We start from the raw sequence: 19,210 nt of genomic DNA, 5'->3' as shown, positions 1-19,210 counted from the left end.
CCCCCCAGCCCTCCCCCACCCCCACTTCCCCTTCCCCCCGGTTCCCGTTTCGCAACTCGCCCTTTGCAGCCGGTGCCCGTCGCGGGGCAGGAGCCGTCCCGTCCCGGGGCGGGGGGGGGGGGGGGGGGGCGGGACCGGCCTTGACTCGCGGGCGGGACAGGCGGAAGCGGCGCCCGGTGCCCGGTGCGGGGCAGCCCCGGTGCGGGAAGGAGCCCGGAGAGCGGGGCGGACCCTCCCGGTAGGGAGCTCTGCGGGGGGGGGGGGGGGGGGCTGCCCGGGGCGGGGTGCGGGCTCTGCGGGGGGGAACGGGGCTGCCCGGGGCGGGACAGCCCGGTACAGGCTCTGCGGGGGGGGTGTTAGGGCAGCCCGGTGCGGGGTGCGGGCGCTCCCAGTAAGGACCGGAGCAGCCCCGTGCACGGTACGGGCTTTCCCAGTAAGGACCAGAGCAGCCCAGTGCACAGTACAGGCTCTCCCAGTAGGGACCAGCCCAGCTGAGTGCAGGGTACAGGCCCTCCCAGTAAGGACTAAGGGAGCTCAGTTCAAGGTACAGGCTCTCCCAGTAAGGACCAAGGGAGCTCAGTGCAGGGTACAGGCTCTCCCGGTAAGGACCAGAGCAGCCCGGTGCAGGGTACAGGCTCTCCCGGTGCTCGGTGTGAGCCCCCCCCGGCTGGGTCTGCCTGCCCCGGCCATGGAGGTGCCGGGGCCCCCCCCAGTTGCCGGGAGCTGCTGGCAGGACCCGTTGGCGATGGCGGGCACGACGGGCCGGTCGGTGTGCGGGCCGCGGGGCCGGCCGAGCAGGCGACGGGCGCTGAGCGTCGTCTGCGTGCTGGGCCGGGAGCCGGGCGCCTGCCCCGCGCTGCGCAGCCTGCGCGACGCCTGCGGCCAGCTGCGCGCGCGCCTGCACGCCCTGCCCTTGGACACGCTGGCGCTGGGCGACACCGGCACCCTGCACCGCTTCTACGACGCAGGTGAGGACGTCGGACCGCTCCGTCACGCGCTTCCCAGCGCCTTCCGGCTCTGCCGCGTTATCCCGGCTCTCCGGGAATAGCGGGGGTCGAGAATTCCCCCAGCCCCTGAGCAGCTCCCGGCGGAGCTCGGGTGGTTCGGGGTTGGCTTCGCTGCCTTCCTCCCGTCCGCTTTCTAGCGCGGTTGGACGTTTGCCGGGACGTCTTCCTCCCCGGCGCTGAGCACGCGGGTGGGATTTCGGGAAGGGTTTGCTCGGGGTTCAGCCCCGTGGCGGGCGGGGGACCCTCATAGTGGCCTCACGGCAGGGGCCATCCCGTCTCTTAGGGGATGCGGACCCCCCAAAACTCACGGGGGTGGTTGGTTCCCCTACCCCTTGACGTCGGGGTCTGGCGTCGGTCCCGCGAGCGTCGCCGCCATCCCGCCCGCAGACGTGGCCGTGGTGGAGCTGAGCGACTCCGCCTGCCAGCCCTCCCTCTTCTACCACCTGGGCGTCCGCGAGAGCTTCAACATGTCCCACAACGTCCTGCTGTGCTGCCAGGCCGACCTCACCCCCCTCCAGACCCTGCAGGTCAGTGGGGACGGGGATGGGGACACCCCGGGGGCTGCTTCTGCGGGGTGGGAACAGCCCCGAGCGCCTGGAGCATCCGTGCCGGCGGGCGGGAGAGCTCCGTCCCAAGCCCGGCCGAGTTCCCACGGTCGCATCCTGCTCTGGCAGAGGTTTCCCTGCGCCTGGGTGGGGTGAGGAGGGGGTGGCTGGGGACCCCGGTGAGCCTGGAGCTGGGTGCGGGGTGCTGGGCCCTGGCCCCATCCGGCTGGGAATACGGGAGCGGGCGCTTTTCCCTGGGAAAAGCCAATTCCTTGGAAGCGAAAGCTTCTGCGCAGAAGGGGCCGGCGGGAGGGACTCTCACCGCTCGGGGAAAAACGGGGATGGGAGCACGGCCAAATCGTCCCTAAATGTCACCCCAACGTTGGGGAGCACCCATTCGGAGACCCCTTCCCTGTGCCGGGTTTGGGGGTGCTCCCGGCTGCATTTGCCCGGGGTGGGGGGGTCCATACGCAACGCTCGGACCATGGGGTTACCGGCCGCCCTCGCGGCTCGGCCCCGGCGTCCCTCGCCGTCCCTGGCTGTTTTCCAGGCAACTGCGATCCCTGAGCCTGGAATCAGCTGATTTCTTTTGCCGGAGACGCTCATTAAATCCCTCCTCCTTCCCTCTCTCTCCCCAGGAGGACATCTGCCAGAAGAACTCGGTACGTCTCTTGTCGCCGTGCTCACTGCCGTGGTGCCGGGGGGATGTGAGCCCCTCACTCCCCCAAGAGCTGCCTCTCCCCAGCCTCGGAGGGTGGGCATTGATCTGAGTTGGGGGGGTGGGGTCCTCACTCACTCAGAGCAAGCACCAGGAATAGCAGCATGGAGAGGGCTGCCTGGTTTTGAAAGGAACCAGGAGTGTTCACTCTGGAGCGTAATGATGGCAGTAGGAGATAAAGGTGGTTTGTCTTTCCCTGCTGATGAGTTATGGGAGGTGGCTGTGTTAGCGTGGCCTGTATGGCCCAGGCAGCGTGGGGAGAGGAGGCTGGGTCCGTGATGCAAGCACAGGGACGCTTGGTGCGGCCGCTCACCCCTTCTCCCCTCCCTCAGGACCTCTGCGGCAGCTACACCTTCATCCCCTACGCAGTCACCCCCCAGAACAAGGTCGTCTGCTGGGACACCGGGGCCGGGAAGTGCCTGACGGAGCTTTTCCAGCCCAGCTTCGAGGCGGAGGCTGCCTTCACCCCGCTGGCGACCCGGCTCGTCCAGCTGCTGGAGGGGATCCCCACCGACTCCTGGTACTGCTGCCCACCCCTCGGCTGCGGGCAACCCCCCACGCCCGCGTGGGCTGCCAGGGCTTGGCCGAGCATTGCCACCACCCCAAAAAGCCCCACGCCTCTGCCCCCCCCATCCCCAGCGGGTATTTTCGGGAGACGATCCGGCAGGATATCCGGAGGGCACGGGAGCTGTACCGGGGCGAGCAGCTGAGCCGGGAGCTGGCCCGCATCCAGCAGCGCCTGGACAGCGTGGAGCTGCTCAGCCTGGACATCGTGGTCAACCTCCTCCTGTCCTACCGCGACGTGCAGGTGAGGGCTGCGGGGGGGGTCCTGGGGAGGTCCCAGACCTCGGCGGGGCGGGGGGGCTCCACAGCCTTCCCTTGCTCAGAGAAGAATCATAGAATCATAGGTTGGAAAGGACCTCTAAGATCATCAAGTCCAACCGTCACCCCTACACCCCCACGCCTGGTAAACCATGTCCCGAAGTGCCACATCCACACGTTTTTTTGAACCCCTCCAGGAATGGGGACTCCATCGCTTCCCTGGGCAGCCTGTCCCAATGCTTCACAACTCTTTCAGTAGAGAAATTTTTCCCAATATCCATTCTAAACCTCTTGTTCTCCAGACCCCTCATCAGCCTGGCAGGGGTTGGAAGGGACCTCTGTGGGTCACCCAGTCCAACCCCCTGCCCAAGCGGGGTCACCCAGAGCAGGCTGCACAGCACCGCGTCCAGCCGGGGCTGGAATATCTCCAGAGAAGGAGACTCCATAACCTCCCTGGGCAGCCTGGGCCAGGGCTCCGTCACCCTCAGAGGGAAGAAGTTCTTCCTTGGGTTCAGCTGGAGCTTCCTCTGCTTCAGTTTGTGCCCGTTGCCCCTTGTCCTGTCACTGGGCACCACTGGAAAGAGTCTGGCCCCGTCCTCCTGACACCCACCCTGCAGATATTTAGAGGCATTTCTAAGGTCCCCTCTCAGCCTTCTCTTCTCCAGGCTGAACAAGCCCAGCTCCCTCAGCCTCTCCTCGTAGCAGAGATGCTCCCGTCCCCTCATCATCCTCACAGCTGGAGGTGCCCTGATCTCACAACCCCCAGGGTTTGGCCGGTGCGGGGAGCGCATCGCCCCATGGAACCAGGGACAGGCAGCCCGGGGGCCACCGGCTCAGCCCCGCTGCCATCCCCGCAGGATTACGATGCCATCATCTCGCTGGTGGAGACCCTCCAGGCGCTGCCGACCTGCGCCGTGGCCGAGCAGCACAACGTCCGCTTCCACTACGCCTTCGCCCTCAGCCGGTGCGCGGTGACGGTGGGGGACGCAGAACCCCCCACCACCACCCCGGGCATCCTGATGGCCCGGAGCCGGGGGGTCGGGGACCAAGGGGCCGTGCTGGCGGTGCCGTTTGCTGAGCACCGGTTGCGTGTGCGCAGGCGAAACCGCGCCGGGGACCGGGAGAAGGCCCTGTCGGTGCTGCTGCCCGCGGTGGGGCGCGGGGAGGGGGCTGCGCCCGACCTCCTCTGCTTGTGCGGCCGCATCTACAAGGACATGTTCATCGGCTCCGGCTTCTCCGACACCGAGACGAGGGACAGGGCTTTCTACTGGTGAGGCTGGGGACGCGGCTGGGGGCCGCCTGCCTGCCCGTGCCCCCATCTGGGGGGCTTGCGGGGGGTTTCTGGGCAGCGCAGCCCCACATTCAACCCCCCCCCCAGCAGCAACGCTGGGGTGGGTGATGATAATTCCTTAATTCCTACTGGGTTTTCATTTTTTGGGATTTTTTTCTGGTTTGGGAGCGCTGCCCTGTCAGGGGGCAGCTCCAGGACCCAGAGGCAGCCGCGGTTTGGCTATCGGGGAGGGGGTGGCAGCGGCCGTGCCCAACACCCGGTATCTCTGCCCAGGTACAGCAAAGCCTTCGAGGTGGAGCCGAGCCTCCACGCCGGCATCAACGCCGCCGTCCTCCTCATGGCTGCCGGCCACCAGTTCGAAACCTCCGCACAGCTACGGCAAATCGGTGGGTGCCCACCCCGCGGGTCGGGGACAGGGACCCATCGGGGATGGGGACCGGGCGCTGGGGTCCGCTGGCATCGGGGCACCCCCGGAGCGGCCGTGCCTGGGCGCGGGGTTGCCGGCGGAGGGGTGATGGGATCGTGCTCCCCCATCCAGGGGTGAAGCTGAGCTGCCTGCAGGGTCGCAAGGGCAGCCTGGGCGAGCTGCACTACTACTGGGACGTCGGGTTTTGCCTCGGAGCCGGCATCTTGGCCAACGACCTCAGCAAAGTCATCCAAGCCTCTGAGAAGCTCTACAAGCTCAACGCGCCGGGCTGGTATGGCACGGCATGGCATGTGCCCACCCGGGACAGACTGGGTCTCCAGTCCCCAGTGGCTGTGCCCCAGGAGGGGGTTTAGGGGGTTTTAGGGGTGCTGGGGACATCTCTCTCTCTCCTCTCCCCTCGCAGGTACCTGGTGTCGGTCATGGAGACCTTCCTGCTCTACAAACACTTCCAGAGGAGCCCGCAGGTCCCCTCCGCCCGGCAGGCGCTGGCTGATTTTTGGCTAGGCTTCCTCCTCGAGGCGTGCCAGCCCTTCACCACCGCGTCGCACTGCCCGGTGAGGGGGCCCGCGGAGCCAGCCCCTCCTGCCCGGACCCCCGAAGGTCCCTGGGGACGAGCCGGTGGTCCGGGTCACTGGGGATTTGGGGAGGTGCCGAGCAGCCCACTGGTGCCAAGCCCAGTGGGTGGGAGGTAGGGTGGGTGTGCAGGGGTGTGGGCTGGGGGCCAGATGGGTGGGGGGCTCACCCTGCAGCCCCCCACTGCCACAGGTCCTGATCCTGGAGCTCAGCAAGGTCCTGCGGCCAGCCCAGCTGACACTGTGCGGTGGCACGGAGGAGCCCACCCTGACGCTCACCCTCATCTGCCCCACGGAGGAGGTAGGGATGGGGCTGGGGGAGCTGGGGGGTCCCCAACAACCCCCTCCTCGCCTGCCCCTTCTTCTGCAGAAAGCAGCATCGAGCTGGACCTTCGCGGCCACGGCCATCCGGGGCGTCAGGTGAGCGTGTCCCCGGTCCCCTCGCCAGCCGGGCTGAGGATGCCCCCCGTGTGCCCGCAGCCCCTCTGCCCGCCCCGTGGGCAGCACCAGCCCCGGCACTGACAGGGGCAGGGGGTCCTCTCCCTCCAGCATCTGCAAGTGCGACGAACGCGGCTGCTTCCTCTACGTGGTGCACGCGGAGGAGGATTTCCAGCTCTATTTCCCCTCCCAGCAGCACTGCCGGTGGTGAGCGGCAGGGTGGGGGGGCACGGGGACCCCCACATTGCTGGTGGGGATATGGGGGACCCCCAGTCACTGCCCTGGTGAGTGGGGAGGGGTGGGAGCGTGCTGCTTCTCCCCTACCTTAATTTTGTGAGGGTGTCCTAGGGACCCAACCCCTGCAGCTGGGTCCCACAAAGCAGGGTGGCACAGACCACCCCTTGGTGGGGGACAGACTGGGAGGGGGAGCACCAACCCCTCTGTGCCGGGGGGGTCGGTGGGTGCCCAGCATCCTCACTGGGGCTCAGGACCATCATCCTCCCACCGACAGGTTCTGCGACCGGATCCAGACCCTCCTGGCCGAGCAGGCGGTGGGTGGCGAGGAGGTGCCCAGCCCCAGGCAGCCCATCCTGGAGGTGAGGTGGGGACACAGGGTGACACGGGGTGACACAGGGTGACATGGGGCAGCCGGTGGCAGAGGCTGCCACCCCACGTCTCTGCCCGCAGTACAGCTACGAGTACTCGGAGGCGGGCGAGCGGGTGGTCCTGGGCAGGGGGACGTACGGGGTCGTCTACGCCGGGCGCTGCCTCAGCAACCAAGTGCGCATCGCTATCAAGGAGATCCCGGAGCGGGACAGCTGGTAGGTGCCGTGCCGGGGGGTCCTGGAGGGTCCCAGGGGACCCTGGGCAGCCCCCCACCCCGGTGTCCCACCACGCAGGTACTCGCAGCCCTTGCACGAGGAGATCGCCTTGCACAAGCGCCTGCGGCACAGGAACATCGTGCAGTACCTGGGCTCCATCAGCCAGGACGGCTTCATCAAGATCTTCATGGAGGAGGTGCCGGGAGGTGGGCAGTGCTGGCGAGAGGTTTTGGGGGCCAAAGGGGGACATACGTGTGGCCTAAACAGGGGTGCTCCCCCTTTCCAGGGAGCCTCTCGTCCCTGCTGCGCTCCAAGTGGGGACCTCTGAAGGACAACGAACCCACCATCGTCTTCTACACCCGCCAGATCCTGGACGGGCTCGGCTACCTCCACGATAACCACATCGTGCACCGCGACATCAAGGTGAGGGGGGCGGAAGGCAGCACCCATGCTGGGGGCACGAGGCCTGACCCCCTCATCTCGAGGGGCACCAGGGAGCTGCCCCCCCGTGCCCAAAGCCCCTGGAGCGATGCCCTGCTCGAGCTCCAGGAGCTTTTGTGGCTTGGTTTTATCTTGGGGTGCCCTTCCCGCGCCAGGGAGACAACGTCCTCATCAACACGTACAGCGGGGTGCTGAAGATCTCCGACTTCGGTACCTCCAAGCGGCTGGCGGGCATCAGCCCCAGCGCCGAGACCTTCACGGGTGAGGGCAGCCCGCGGCTGGGGACGGGGGGACGCTGAGGACCAGGCGATGCTGGGCTCTGCGTCCTTGTGCCCAGCACCTGGAGAAGGAGAACCCACCCCAGGGCAGGGTTGGGTGATGGCTCTGGGCTCCTCTCACCCCTCTTCATCCTCTCTCCAGGCACCCTGCAGTACATGGCCCCCGAAATCATCGACCAGGGGCCATGGGGCTACGGGAAGCCAGCAGATATCTGGTCCTTGGGCTGCACCATCATCGAGATGGCCACGGGCAAGCCCCCCTTCTACGAGCTGGGCAGCCCCCAGGCTGCCATGTTCAAGGTACCCATGGGGTTGGGCAGGGGACTGGGGGGGCGTTCCCCAGCCCTGAAATTGCCCCTCTTCGGGGTGGCTGGTCCCTCTGCAGCCCCCGCGGGTGCCTCCCCTCCAGGTGGGCATGTTCAAGATGCACCCGGAGGTGCCCGAGTCCATGTCGGATAAAGCCAAGACGTTCATCCTGCGCTGCTTCCAGGCCGACCCGGCCGAGCGGGCGACGGCCGCCGCGCTGCTGCAGGACCCCTTCCTCGCCGACGCCAGGAGGGCTCGGAGCCGGGCCCTGCCCCCGGCGGGGGGTGAGTTTGGGGGGGGCAGGATTGGCAGGGGGGGATGCTGGCATGAGCTTCTGAATAACCATCTCCATCTCCATCATCTCCCTGGCAGGCGGGCGCTGCGGGCAGCGGGGTGGGGATGTGGAGGGCAGCGACGGGAGCAGGGGATGCTCCTCAGCCAGGCACGACGCCCCGGTGAGGGGCACAGCAGGCAGCCCCCCGCTCCCGTGCCACCCCAGCGAGGCAGCCTCCAGCCGCAGCTACTCGGGGTAGGGCATCCCGGGCATGGGGGGATGGAGGGACCCCGGGAGGGGTGGGTTTGGCTTTCTGCCTCCCATGGCACCCACTCCCCCTGCCATGTTCCAGCATGGCACCCTGCGATGCCCTCTCATCATGCCGGGGCATCACATCCCACAGCATTACAGCTCGGGGGGCTTGCAGGGGGTCTCCCATGCCCTCCGCCAAGTGCGATGGCTGTGCCCACTCCGGGGTCACACTCTGGGGATGGGCAGTGCCAACCTTGGGCTTGCAGGGGGTCTCCCATGCCCTCCGCCAAGCGCAATGGCTGTGCCCACCCCGGGGTCACACTCTGGGGACAGGCAGTGCCAGCCTTGGGCTTGCAGGGGGTCCTCCATGCCCTCTGCCAAGTGCGATGGCTGTGCCCACCCCGGGGTCACACTCTGGGGACGGGCAGTGCCAGCCTTGGGCTTGCAGGGGGTCCTCCATGCCCTCTGCCAAGTGCGATGGCTGTGCCCACCCCGGGGTCACACTCTGGGGACAGGCAGTGCCAGCCTTGGGCTTGCAGGGGGTCCTCCATGCCCTCTGCCAAGTGCGATGGCTGTGCCCACCCCGGGGTCACACTCTGGGGACGGGCAGTGCCAGCCTTGGGCTTGCAGGGGGTCCTCCATGCCCTCTGCCAAGCGCGATGGCTGTGCCCACCCCGGGGTCACACTCCAGGGACGGGCAGTGCCAGCCTTGGGCTTGCAGGAGGTCCCCATGCCCTCTGCCAAGCGCGATGGCTGTGCCCACCCCGGGGTCACACTCCAGGGACGGGCAGTGCCAGCCTTGGGCTTGCAGGGGGTCCTCCATGCCCTCTGCCAAGTGCGATGGCTGTGCCCACCCCGGGGTCACACTCCGGGGACGGGCAGTGCCAGCCTTGGGCTTGCAGGAGGTCCCCATGCCCTCTGCCAAGCGCGATGGCTGTGCCCACCCCGGGGTCACACGCCGGGGACGGGCAGTGCCAGCCTTGCCCGCTTCCCACCAGCGCTGCCCTGGGCTCGGCTGGCTCCGACCGCAGCCTGCGCTCGTCCTCCACCGAGGAGAGCGGGGACGGGTTCCTCCTGCGGAAGGACAGCAAGCGCCGGGCCACGCTGCGCCGCGTCCTCACCGCCGAGGCAGCGGGCATCGTCGCTGCCTTGCAGGAGAGCCAGGTGGGTGCTGGGTGCCGGGGCGGGGAGGGGGGGTCTGCACAGCAGCTGGGCATGGCGGCAGCCCCTGAGCGTTTCCTTGGCCCACCCAGAGCACGGCGGGCGCCAGGTTGGGCTCGGAGCATCTCGCCCAGCTGCTGAGCTGCCTGCGGGGCTACATCCAGTGCCCCAGCCAGCACCAGCTGCGCCAAGACCTCCTGGCACTGCAGACCCGGCTGCGGGCAGAGGGGCTGAGCCTCCCCCACCTCCAGGCTCCCCTCTTCGGCTTCCAGGCAGCGGTGAGTGCCCGGGGTGGAGTGGTAGGGTGCTGGGTGGGCGATGCCCTGGCACAGGCGATGCACTGGAACAGTGATGCCCTGGTTCACGTGATGCCCTGGCACAGGGATGCCCTGGTGCAGCCAATGCCATGGCACAGCGGTACCCTGGTGCAGGTGATATCCTGGCAGAGCGATGCCCTGGTGCAGGTGATGCCATGGCACAGCAGTGCCCTGGCACAGTGATGCCATGGTACATACAGGTGATGCCCGGGCACATACAGGTGATGCCTTGGCACAGCGATGCCCTGGCACAGCGATGCCCAGGTGCAGGTGATGCCCTGGTGCAGGTGATATCCTGGCAGAGCGATGCCCTGGTGCAGGTGATGCCATGGCACAGCAGTGCCCTGGCACGGCTCTGTCCCTTCCAGGTGAGACGGGTGCTGCGCCAGCATCACATCAAACCCCACTGGATGTTTGCACTGGATGATGCCGTGAGCCGGGCGGTGCAGGCGGCTCTCACTGTGCTGGTGAGAGGTGGGTGGCACTGGGAGACGGCCGGGATGCGGGGCTGTGTCCCACCACCACGGCCGGGTGGGTGCAGGAAGAGGGTGTCTGGCCTGGTGCGGGCTGGGGGAACCTTTGGGGTGCTGGGAAAGGGATAGGGCCCAGCTCCCCATTTTGTCCCCGGTGCGCTGGGGGCCGAGGCCATCGGGCACCTCTCTGTGCCCACCACCCCCTCTGCCCCCACAGACCTGGGACTGCAGACCAGCTGCCTGGCCAGGGATGGCACCAAGGACACGAGTGATGAGGACGACCCCGCGCTGCCGAGACTGTCCACCCCCAGGAGCCACCACCAGCGGGACAGCACCAGTTCGGGGCTCGGCACCAATCCGGGGCTCAGCACCGGCCCCAGCACCCTGGCAGACCCCCTGCCCTCCCCACGGGCACCTTCAGCGCTGGTTGCACAGCTCTGCCACCTCCGCACGGAGACGGGCAGGTGGGGCTTCGCTGCTCCTTGTGCCTCCATCTCCCCGGATGCCAGTCTGTGCCCTGCCAGATGCCAGTCTGTGCCCCCCCAGATGCCAGTCTGTGCCCCCTCAGATGCCAGCCCGAGCTCTGCTCTCCCCAGGCTGCTCCAGGAGCTGGCTGAGAAGGAGCAGGAGTGGCAGTGGCTGATGCAGCGGGTGCTTCGCTCTGGGGACGGTGACACCACAGTTCCCAGCTTCACCCCGGGGCAGGGTCACTCGTCCCCGAGCCCCGAGCCCCCCCAGGGATGGGCTGACCCCCTCCTCCTCGAGTGGCTGCGGCGGCACGGCACGGACCCAGCCACCACGGCCACGGTGAGTCCCCTGGCACACGGAGATACGTGGGGGTTGGGGGCTGGACCCCGCTGGCGTGAGTGGGGCAGCCCCCCCCAGAATTGCCCCCCAACCCTCTCCCCCCCCCCCCCCACCTCCCACAGCTCGTCTCCCATGACTTCACCCTGCGGGACCTGCTGGACGGTGCCACCCGTAACGACCTCTTCTACGTGGGCATCAGGTACCCCCAGCCCGTGTTGCCCCCCCTGGCCTGGCCGGTGTGGGGACAGCTGGGTGACAGCGCTGGGGAGGAGGGGGGGACACGGCTTGACCCCCGTGTCCCGGCAGGCGCGGGCCGGCGTGCCGCCTCTGGGCAGCCATCCTGGAGCACCGCCGGACCCTCACCCAGCCAGAAGGGGAGTGAGCCCGACCCCGGCACCGGGATGTGGCCCCGGGGGACCCAGCCACCGGCACCCCGGGGCTGCCACAGTGGGGGCCGGCTGGATGGTGACGGGGGGGACAGCCCCATGCCGGGAACAGGCAGACGCAGCGGCTCCAGCCCCACGCCGGAGGGAGAAGTCGGGGTACCCAGAGCAATAAAAAGCCACCAACTGTGCCCTCCGGTGCCACTTCATTGCTGCTGGAAGGGCTGGGGGGGCACAGACCCCAGCCCCATGCAGCGATGCTCCAGGCTCAGCTCCGTCCCTCCCCCGTGTCCCGCAGTCCCGCTGGCACTGGGTGGTCCCAGGGGGGTGGGGGCCAGGGGCTATGCCCGAGGGACGAGGTTGGTTCTCAGGGGCAGCAGCGCTTCCACCCACTGCCCTGGCTGCCGGAGCAGACGTCCCCACACGCCCCGCTCCTCCGCCGTCGAGTCCATCCAGCCCACCGGCAGCCCGTAGCTGCTCCCTGCGGAGAGACCACCGCCGTCACCCCAGCCCACGCCGCCGCCCTGGGGTGCCCAGGTCCGTCCCCGCCTCACCTGTGCCCAGGCTGAGCCGGATCCCACCCAGCAGGCGCTTGGAGAAGGCTTCGTGGTGCCAGAGGGTGAATTCGGCGCACGCCTCGGCCAGGTCCTTGGCCTGGAAGCCGTCGTACACCATGGTGTGGTTAAAGAGGGGGCTGAGGCTCCGCTTCACCACCCGCGTCTTCTGCCGGCTCGCCTTGCTGTCGTCCGGCAGCACGTAGCTGGGGGTGACAGTGGGGTGAGGGGGTCACGCACACACACCCCTCCCCCCAGCCCCTCTGGGTGCCCCCCAGGTTGCCACCTCCCCCCTCTTACCACTGCACAAAGGCGTCCACGGTGCCACCATGCAGGGGGATGAGGCTCTGAGCATCCTTCACCCAGATGTGGAGCTCGCCCGTGGGTGGCAGCCCCCCGCCTGCGGGAGAGAGGGGTCAGGGGCACCCTGCTGCGCCAGACCCCCCGCCCTGGGTGCCCATGGGCACCTCTCACCTTCCGAGCCGGCAGGGATGAACTTCAATGCCAAGTTGAGGTTGCCCCGGCTGGCGAGGCCATCCGAGGAGATGGGCGTCTGGGGAGGATGGGGGGGGTTACGGGGGGCTGGGGATGGGGATGGGGTGGGCTGGGGGGCTGGGGACTCACCCGGGGCTGGAGGCTGAACCACTCGGGGCGCGTGTTGTCCCAGTCCCAGGCGCCCAGCGCGATCTCCACCTCCCCCAGGAAGAGGTTCCTGCCCAGGCTGTCGTGGTGCCACACCGAGAGGTTCAGGGTCCGGCCCTGCAAGTCCCTCTTCTCCAGCTTGTACTGGTGGGGAGGGGACACAGCCAGGGTGAGGTTATCTGTCCTCCCCCCTTGAACCAAGAAAACCCCCCGAAATCCACCCCAAAGCAGGGTTAGAAACCTTGAGGGTCTCGTTGAAGATGGGATCCAAGCTCCTTTTCCGCACCGTGGTCTTGCGCTTGCTGCGGTTGGACTTATCCGGCAGCAGGTACGTCTTGATGTACCTGGAGCCAAGAAACGAGGTGGGTGCCACGGGTACCACCACGGGCATCGCCGCGCGGGGCCGGGGCACTCACGGGTCCGACCGCTGCTTCTTGGCCTCGGCCAGCTCGCGGCACCGCAGCACGTGGACCTGCAGCTCCTTCTTGGCCGGGTCGTAGCGGAGGGAGAACTGGACGCAGCCCCGCACGGCCACGCTGCCCAGCTCGCCCTCGCTGTACAGGCTCATCAGGCTGCCGCTCAGCTGCGGGGCGGCGGGACAGGGTCAGGGGGGGCTGGGGAGGTGACCCCCCCCACCCCAACCCCCAGAGCCCCCGGCCCCGTACCGTGGAGGAGCTGAGGCTGGACACGGAGGAGCTGGTGGTCAGCCGGCTGCTCGGGGGCACGTGGCCGTTCTGCGGGGACACCCGGCCTGGGGACACCTGACCCGTCTTGGGGGTCTCTGGTCGCTGGAAAAGCAAAGAAAAGAGGAGTCAGCACCCCACCCCGGACCCCCACCCCCAGTGCGGGCTCCTGAGGGCACCCAGCTCCCGGCAAGTGCCGGGTGCTTGGGCACAGCCTGTGCTGTGCTGGCTTTGCACACCCCAGACAGCCCCCCCCCCCAGCGCCATGCAGCTCTACATAGCCCCCTCCAACCCTCTACAGCCCCCCCAACCCCATACAGACTCCCCCAGCCCCATGCAGCTCTACGTAGCCCCCTCCAGCCCCCCAACCCCATACAGCCCCCCCAACACCATACAGCCCCAAGCAGCTCTACATAGCCCCCTCCAACCCGCCCAACCCCATACAGCCCCATACAGCCCCCCACATCCCTCTACAGCCCCCTCAACCCCATACAGACCCCTCCAGCCTCATGCAGCTCTACATAGGCCCCTCCAGCCCCCCCCTTACAGACCCCCACACACCTCTACAGCCCCCCCAAACCCCTCCAGCCCCAAGCAGCTCTATATAGCCCCCTCCAACCCCTTACAGCCCCCCACACCCCTCCACAGCCCCCCCAAGCCCATACAGCCCCCTCCAGCCCCAAGCAGCTCTATATAGGCCCCCCTCAAAGGTCCCTCCAGTCCCCCCAGTCCCCCATCCCACCTGCCCAGTATCGGGGCTGTTGGGTGCGGGGTCGGGCTCCTCCTCATCTTCCTCGGAGCTGGATGTGCCGAAGGGGTTCCCCCCCACCGTGTCACCTGCAAGGGTGTGGGCAGGGGGTCCCGATGCAGCAGGGATGGATGGGGGGGGTCCCCTTTTTTTTGGCAAGGGGAGTGAGCAGGAAAGCAAGGGATGGGGGGGCCATGATGGGGAGCTGGGAGGTGGTAGGAGGCTGGTGAGTGGTGCTCCAACCCCCCAAATCTCGACGGCACCGTCCCCCCCCCCATCACGGTTACCTGGCTGGGCTGGGCTCTCCTGCTCCCTGGCCGGGACGTCACCCTGCCGCAGGGGCTGTGACACCAGGGTCCCCTCCGGAGCCGGGGCCGCGGGGCTGGGCTGCGAGGTGGCACGTAGGGGTGAGAGCGGGCACCCTCCTCCCCCCCGCCTGCTCCCCTCGGCCCAGGCCCACTGGGTCCTTGGGGACAGGGTGGGGGGGACGTCCCGCGGGACAGCCCCCATCGCTGCCCACGCCACGGGGTTCAGCCCAGGCGCAAGGCTGGCCCCGACGGCAGCACCCTCCTGGGGCGACGCTGCGGCTTGGGGGCCACGGCCGTTGGGGTGACCCAGGCTGCAGGGCGCTCCCCCTCCGACCGAGCCCATCACCGCGGCGTCGGGTACCGGCCGCAGGCTCTGCCACACCGGCTCGTCCCCGCTCCGGGCACTGACCTGGGGCTCTGCCACCGCTGCCGGCACCAGCTCCGTCGGGGGGCTGCGAGAAGAGACCGTCATGAGTTTCTGTCACAGAATCCCAGGACGGTCGGGGTTGGCAGGGCCCTCTGTGGGTCACCCAGCCCAGTCCCCTGCCCAAGCAGGGTCACCCAGAGCAGGCTGCACAGCACCGCGTCCAGCCAGGGCTGGAATATCTCCAGAGAAGGAGACTCCACAGCCCCTCTGGGCAGCCTGGGCCAGGGCTCCATCACCCTCAGAGGGAAGAAGTTCTTCCTCGGGTTCAGCTGGAGCTTCCTCGGCTTCAGTTTGTGCCTGTTGCCCCTTGTCCAGTCACTGGGCACCACTGGAAAGAGTCTGGCCCCATCCTGACCCCCCACCCTGCAGATATTTGTAGGCATTTCTAAGGTCCCCTCTCAGCCTTCTCTTCTCCAGGCTGAACAAGCCCAGGTCCCTCAGCCTCTCCTCAGCCTCTCGACGAGGTATCAGACTAATGAACGCTTTCTCCCCCCACCCTGCATCCCTGCATCCCTATTTACAGAGCCGGGGTCCAGCAGGGCCACAGAAACCCCCCCGGGTGGTGGACGGACAAACAGACGCCAGGACGGTGGACAGACACCGGGGCGGTGCAGCTCTGGCTGTGCCATCATCCCCTTCCACCACAGGCTCTGCTCCCACTGTCCCACTCCAGCCCCCTCCCCGGGCATCCCAGGGCTGTGCCACCCCTGGCATGGTACGGGTAAGAGATGCCACCACCTGTGGGGCACCGGTGGGGCGAGAGACCCCCCCTGCCCCAGCCTCACCTCTCCTCCGGGGTCGCCACACCATCCTCATCCTCCTTCTCCTCTGCCAACGGCTCGCTGATGGCCTCCAGCTCGCCCAGGTTGGGGCCACACTCCAGGTCCCATGCTCCTGGGGACATCGGGGACCTCAGCAGGCTGAGCCCCGGCCCCCGGTGTCCCCGCCGGTCCCTGTCCCCATCCCTCGCGTACCCCGGGGCCGTCTCCTGCGGCGGATGGAGGCACGGACCAGGTCGGAGCCGAGGTGGTGCCGGTGACGCTGGGCGCGGGCGTCGCAGAACCAGTCCCCGGTGAGGGTCCTCAGCCGCGCCGGGTCCGACACCGACTTGCGGAGCTTGCTGGCGGCGGGAGGGTGGCGTTGGGTCCCCCCCCTACCCTGGTGCTGCCATCGACTCCCCCCCCCGCGCTGCCATCGACCCCTGCGCTGCCATCGACCCCTGTGCCACCATCCCCATCACCCTTCCCAAGCGATTGATGGAGCCACCACGGCTGGCCCTGGGGACACCAATCACCTTCTCCAGGGGGTCTGGGACCCCCCCCAATGTCAGTGTCACCCACGGCGGGACTTCACCTTGGCCAGGCTCAATGGGTGCTCCCACCCCAGGGGAAAGGGGACCCCCAGCCTGGCTGCTCTGTCCCCACGGGTGATGGACCGCAGGCTGGCTGCTCTTGGGGGGGGGGGGGTTCACGCTGTCCCCAAGGGTGACCCTGAGCAGGGGACCCCCCCACCTCACCTGACGCGCCCCTCCTCGCGCCGGCGCAGCTGCCAGTCGCGCCGCAGCACCTCGGCGATGGCGTGCCGCTCCTCCTCGGTCAGGAAGCTCAGGTCCAGCAGCGCCTCGGCCCCCAGCGCCATGGCGGGTACGGCGGGGGCACCCCGGGGCGGGGGCCGAGAAGCGGGGGGCTGCAGCCGGGGGGGCTCAGCGTGCCGGGCATGCACCAGCGACGCCAGCATCTGGAGCGGGACCTCGGGGCCGCTTTGGGGTGGGAATCATCCTGACCCTCTGCAAAGAGAGGGGGTGGAAGCCCACCATGCACACACCTCCCTGCAGCGCACCCCAAAACACCCCCCCTGGGACCCCCAACGAGGACAAACAGAGGGGTGGGGTGATGCCGAGGGTGCTGGGGGAAGGAGCCCGGGCAACGGCGCGTCAGGCTCGGGGAAGCCTCGCCGCTCCTCCCGCTGCCGGCCCCGTGCCAGGGCCAGCCCTGCCCGCCGCCAGCACCCTGCCCGCACCCCGTGTTTGCGCAGGGTGTTTGCACGGGGCCGGCTCTGCTTTCCCACGGGTTTCCTGGGTGCCACGGCCCTGAGGCCAGCGGCGAAAGTGGGCTCAGGCACCCCCGCGACGGGCTGAGACCGAACCGGGCTGAGACCGTACTCAGCTCATCACAGCTCCCGGGGCAGCACGGCGGGGGCTTTTGCCCAACTGCCTGGCGTTGCCTCATCTCTGCCCTTCCTGGCCCCGGCGTTGGGAAAGCGCTGCCCGGCGCGGGGTGCTGCGGGCAGGAAATTGCAGCAGCAACGGGGCAGGATCAGTGCTGCCCCCCCCACACCACCCCAGCCCCCTGTTCCCCCCCCGAGACGTGAGCACAGGCACGGCTGTGGGGGTCCCACCTCCGCCGTGGGGCTTGGACACCAGTGGGCCTGTCCCCAGCCCTGAAGGTGCCTCTGCCCCACGGTGGGGGGTCCTGTCCCCTGTCCCACGGAGGGTCCTGTCCCCAGCCCCACGGGTGCCCTCATCCCAGCCCCACGGGTCTCCCCGTGCCTGCCCCATGGGTGGCCCTGTCTCAGCCCTGTCCCCAGCCCCACAACCGACACTGTCCCAGCCCGGGGGTGGGGGGGTGGGGGTAGTGTCTCAGATATCCCCCAGTCCAGCACCCAGCGCAGGATCTGAGCACACTGGTGCCGGTGGGTGGGCTGGGTGCCAACCCCCCCCATGGATCCCCCCCAAGCCAGCACTGATGACCCCCTACATCATGCACCGTGAACCCCCACACCACTTGCCCCCCCCAGCACCCCACTGTGGGCATGGGGGGGAGGCTGTGACACCCCCCAGCACCCTGCACCCAGCCAGGCTGCCCCAGGGCTGGGTGGGGGGCTCAGGGGGGGACACGTACCAGGGGTTGGGACGATGCTGCCGCTGCCTCCCCGCCACAGCCCGCTCGTATCCTGTTTACTGGCGGTGCACGGGGGTGTCCCCCCCACCCCGGAACACAGCCGGCACCCAAAAAAGCCACCCGGGTCTGGTCCCGGCGCTGCCGCCGTTCCCCAGCCCCGGTGGGCTGTAAAAAGCCCCCACGTCCCGCGTGGGTGAGAGGGGTGCTGGGCACCCGGCCCCCCACCCTGCACCGGGAGACCAGTCAAACCAGTTAAACCTCTCCAGTAAGTCAGGACTGGGGGGCGGGGGGGTGCAAGCGCCCCTTTTTCCTTAGCAAGCAGCCCGCCGCGATGCAGGGGGGCAATGGACGGCGCAAAACCACCCCCCCCACCCCCCCCAATGCACCCAGGGTCAGCCCACCCCCCCCGAGACCCCCTCCGCACCCCCCTGGGGACTGGGAGATCCCAGTTGCCCTCATCAGAGCCCAGGGCTGCACCCCCCAGAGTCCCTCCCCCAAAACTCATACAGCCCTCTCCAGCCCCAGGGGCCCTGCAGCCCATCACCGTGGCCTCAGACCCCCCCGCCAGCCCCACCCCTGGAATTCGGGTCCCGGAGCCCCCATCCCTCCCTGGTGGGGAGTAGACTGGGTGTGGGGGGGGGCTGCAGCCCCCCCAAGCAGAGCGAGAGGACCCAGACCCCCCCCCATATCCCCCCACCCGAGGGTGCCGGTGCAGCCCCACCATGGGGCAAGCGCTGGGCTCAGCCCCCACGGCCGCCCTTACCTGCCCAGGGCTGCGTGTGGGGGTCACGGTGGCTGTGCCCACCCCCCCCCCCCGCACTCCACGGGGACCCTCGTGTGGGTGGGTGCCCCGGTCCCCACCCGCGGCTGGGTGCTGGCGGCCTGGAGCTGAGTCAACCGCAGGCGAGCAAGCACCTCCTCGCCCCGGCGGCACGAAAGCAGGGACTGGAGCCAGCAGCACCCGCCGGACGGGACTGAACTGGGCTGAACTGGGGTGAACTGGGTGGCGTCAGGCAGCCTGGGAGGTGGTGGAGTGGAGGGGAAGCACCCCGGGATACGGGGGGGCCCCAAGTTCGGATGAGGCTTGATGCCAAGGGTGTGGGCACGGGGATGGGGGGGGAACACCCCCCCCAAGGGAACCCCCCCTATCCCCACCCAGGGGGTTCTGGGGAGCGCTGGGGGCAGGATGTGGCCCCGGGGGGCCTTAGCCAGAGCAGCTCTGGGAGAGCTCTCGGGATGCACTGGGTGGACTGGGCAGACTGGTCTCTGCTGGGCATGGCAGGGAGAGGGCAGCAAATCGACCCTCCCTGCAGCCCCCCGCCCCCCAAAAGCCTGGCGTGGGGCAGTGCGGGGTCCCTGGGGCTTTGCAGGGTCCCCATCCCACAGGGTGTCCCCAGCCCCATGGATCCCAGCCCATGGGGCAGCCCCAGCCCCCTGCCCCATCCCATGGGTACCACCAGCCCCACATACCCCCTCCCATGGGTACCCCCAGCCCCACATCCCCCATCCCATGGGGCAACCCCAGCTCCCAGCCCCATCCCATGGGTACCCCCAGCCCCCTCCCATGGGTACCCCCAGCCCCACAGCTCCCATCCTGCCCAGCACAATCCCATCT

At 68.8% G+C, this 19,210-nt stretch overlaps 2 protein-coding genes across 4 annotated transcripts; one reads left to right on the top strand and one right to left on the bottom strand.

The window, feature by feature from the left end:
* The first annotated feature begins 336 nt into the window (after window positions 1-336).
* MAP3K6 (mitogen-activated protein kinase kinase kinase 6) lies at window positions 337-11,532 on the top strand. 2 transcript variants are annotated; one of them, XM_075437936.1, is made up of 28 exons: window positions 337-968; window positions 1,395-1,534; window positions 2,191-2,214; window positions 2,603-2,790; window positions 2,910-3,078; window positions 3,950-4,056; window positions 4,192-4,362; window positions 4,657-4,769; window positions 4,922-5,081; window positions 5,214-5,364; window positions 5,576-5,683; window positions 5,753-5,802; window positions 5,932-6,027; window positions 6,332-6,416; window positions 6,513-6,641; window positions 6,720-6,837; window positions 6,928-7,064; window positions 7,238-7,343; window positions 7,503-7,660; window positions 7,770-7,950; window positions 8,039-8,195; window positions 9,191-9,356; window positions 9,446-9,631; window positions 10,039-10,144; window positions 10,361-10,607; window positions 10,740-10,950; window positions 11,073-11,149; window positions 11,257-11,532. In XM_075437936.1, exons 1-28 carry the CDS (start codon window positions 689-691, stop codon window positions 11,330-11,332), a joined length of 3,897 nt encoding a protein of 1,298 aa, XP_075294051.1. In that variant the 5' UTR covers window positions 337-688; the 3' UTR covers window positions 11,333-11,532. The 2 variants fall into 2 exon arrangements, with proteins under 2 accessions (XP_075294051.1, XP_075294049.1); XM_075437934.1 differs by having other exon boundaries at window positions 338-968; window positions 6,508-6,641; window positions 6,720-6,847.
* SYTL1 (synaptotagmin like 1) lies at window positions 11,527-18,441 on the bottom strand. 2 transcript variants are annotated; one of them, XM_075437938.1, is made up of 15 exons: window positions 18,359-18,441; window positions 16,212-16,481; window positions 15,670-15,815; window positions 15,481-15,589; window positions 14,678-14,720; window positions 14,248-14,347; window positions 13,955-14,049; window positions 13,195-13,317; window positions 12,946-13,112; window positions 12,771-12,873; window positions 12,512-12,673; window positions 12,362-12,440; window positions 12,188-12,287; window positions 11,888-12,093; window positions 11,527-11,814 (listed from the first exon to the last, which is right to left on the bottom strand). In XM_075437938.1, the coding sequence occupies exons 2-15, from the start codon at window positions 16,430-16,432 to the stop codon at window positions 11,675-11,677; spliced, it is 1,794 nt and encodes a 597-aa protein (XP_075294053.1). In that variant the 5' UTR covers window positions 16,433-16,481; window positions 18,359-18,441; the 3' UTR covers window positions 11,527-11,674. The 2 variants fall into 2 exon arrangements, with proteins under 2 accessions (XP_075294053.1, XP_075294052.1); XM_075437937.1 differs by lacking the exon at window positions 18,359-18,441 and adding an exon at window positions 17,596-17,661.
* Window positions 18,442-19,210: the final 769 nt, after the last annotated feature.

Source organism: Opisthocomus hoazin, chromosome 17, assembly GCF_030867145.1.
Source record: "Opisthocomus hoazin isolate bOpiHoa1 chromosome 17, bOpiHoa1.hap1, whole genome shotgun sequence".
Classification (NCBI taxonomy): Eukaryota; Metazoa; Chordata; class Aves; order Opisthocomiformes; family Opisthocomidae; genus Opisthocomus; species Opisthocomus hoazin.
This window is presented reverse-complemented; position numbering and strand designations above follow the sequence as displayed.

Excerpts from the sequence above, each read along its gene's own strand:
- MAP3K6 (XM_075437934.1), top strand. The coding sequence starts at position 689 with ATGGAGGTGCCGGGGCCCCCCCCAGTTGCCGGGAGCTGCTGGCAGGAC. Across the intron at positions 2,791-2,909 it reads GGGATCCCCACCGACTCCTG|CGGGTATTTTCGGGAGACGA; the intron begins GTACTGCTGCCC and ends CCCCATCCCCAG. Across the intron at positions 10,951-11,072 it reads ACCCAGCCACCACGGCCACG|CTCGTCTCCCATGACTTCAC; the intron begins GTGAGTCCCCTG and ends CACCTCCCACAG.
- SYTL1 (XM_075437938.1), bottom strand. The coding sequence starts at position 16,432 with ATGCTGGCGTCGCTGGTGCATGCCCGGCACGCTGAGCCCCCCCGGCTG. Across the intron at positions 12,674-12,770 it reads TCTTCAACGAGACCCTCAAG|TACAAGCTGGAGAAGAGGGA; the intron begins GTTTCTAACCCT and ends CCTCCCCACCAG. Across the intron at positions 12,094-12,187 it reads GTGGACGCCTTTGTGCAGTG|CTACGTGCTGCCGGACGACA; the intron begins GTAAGAGGGGGG and ends TGTCACCCCCAG.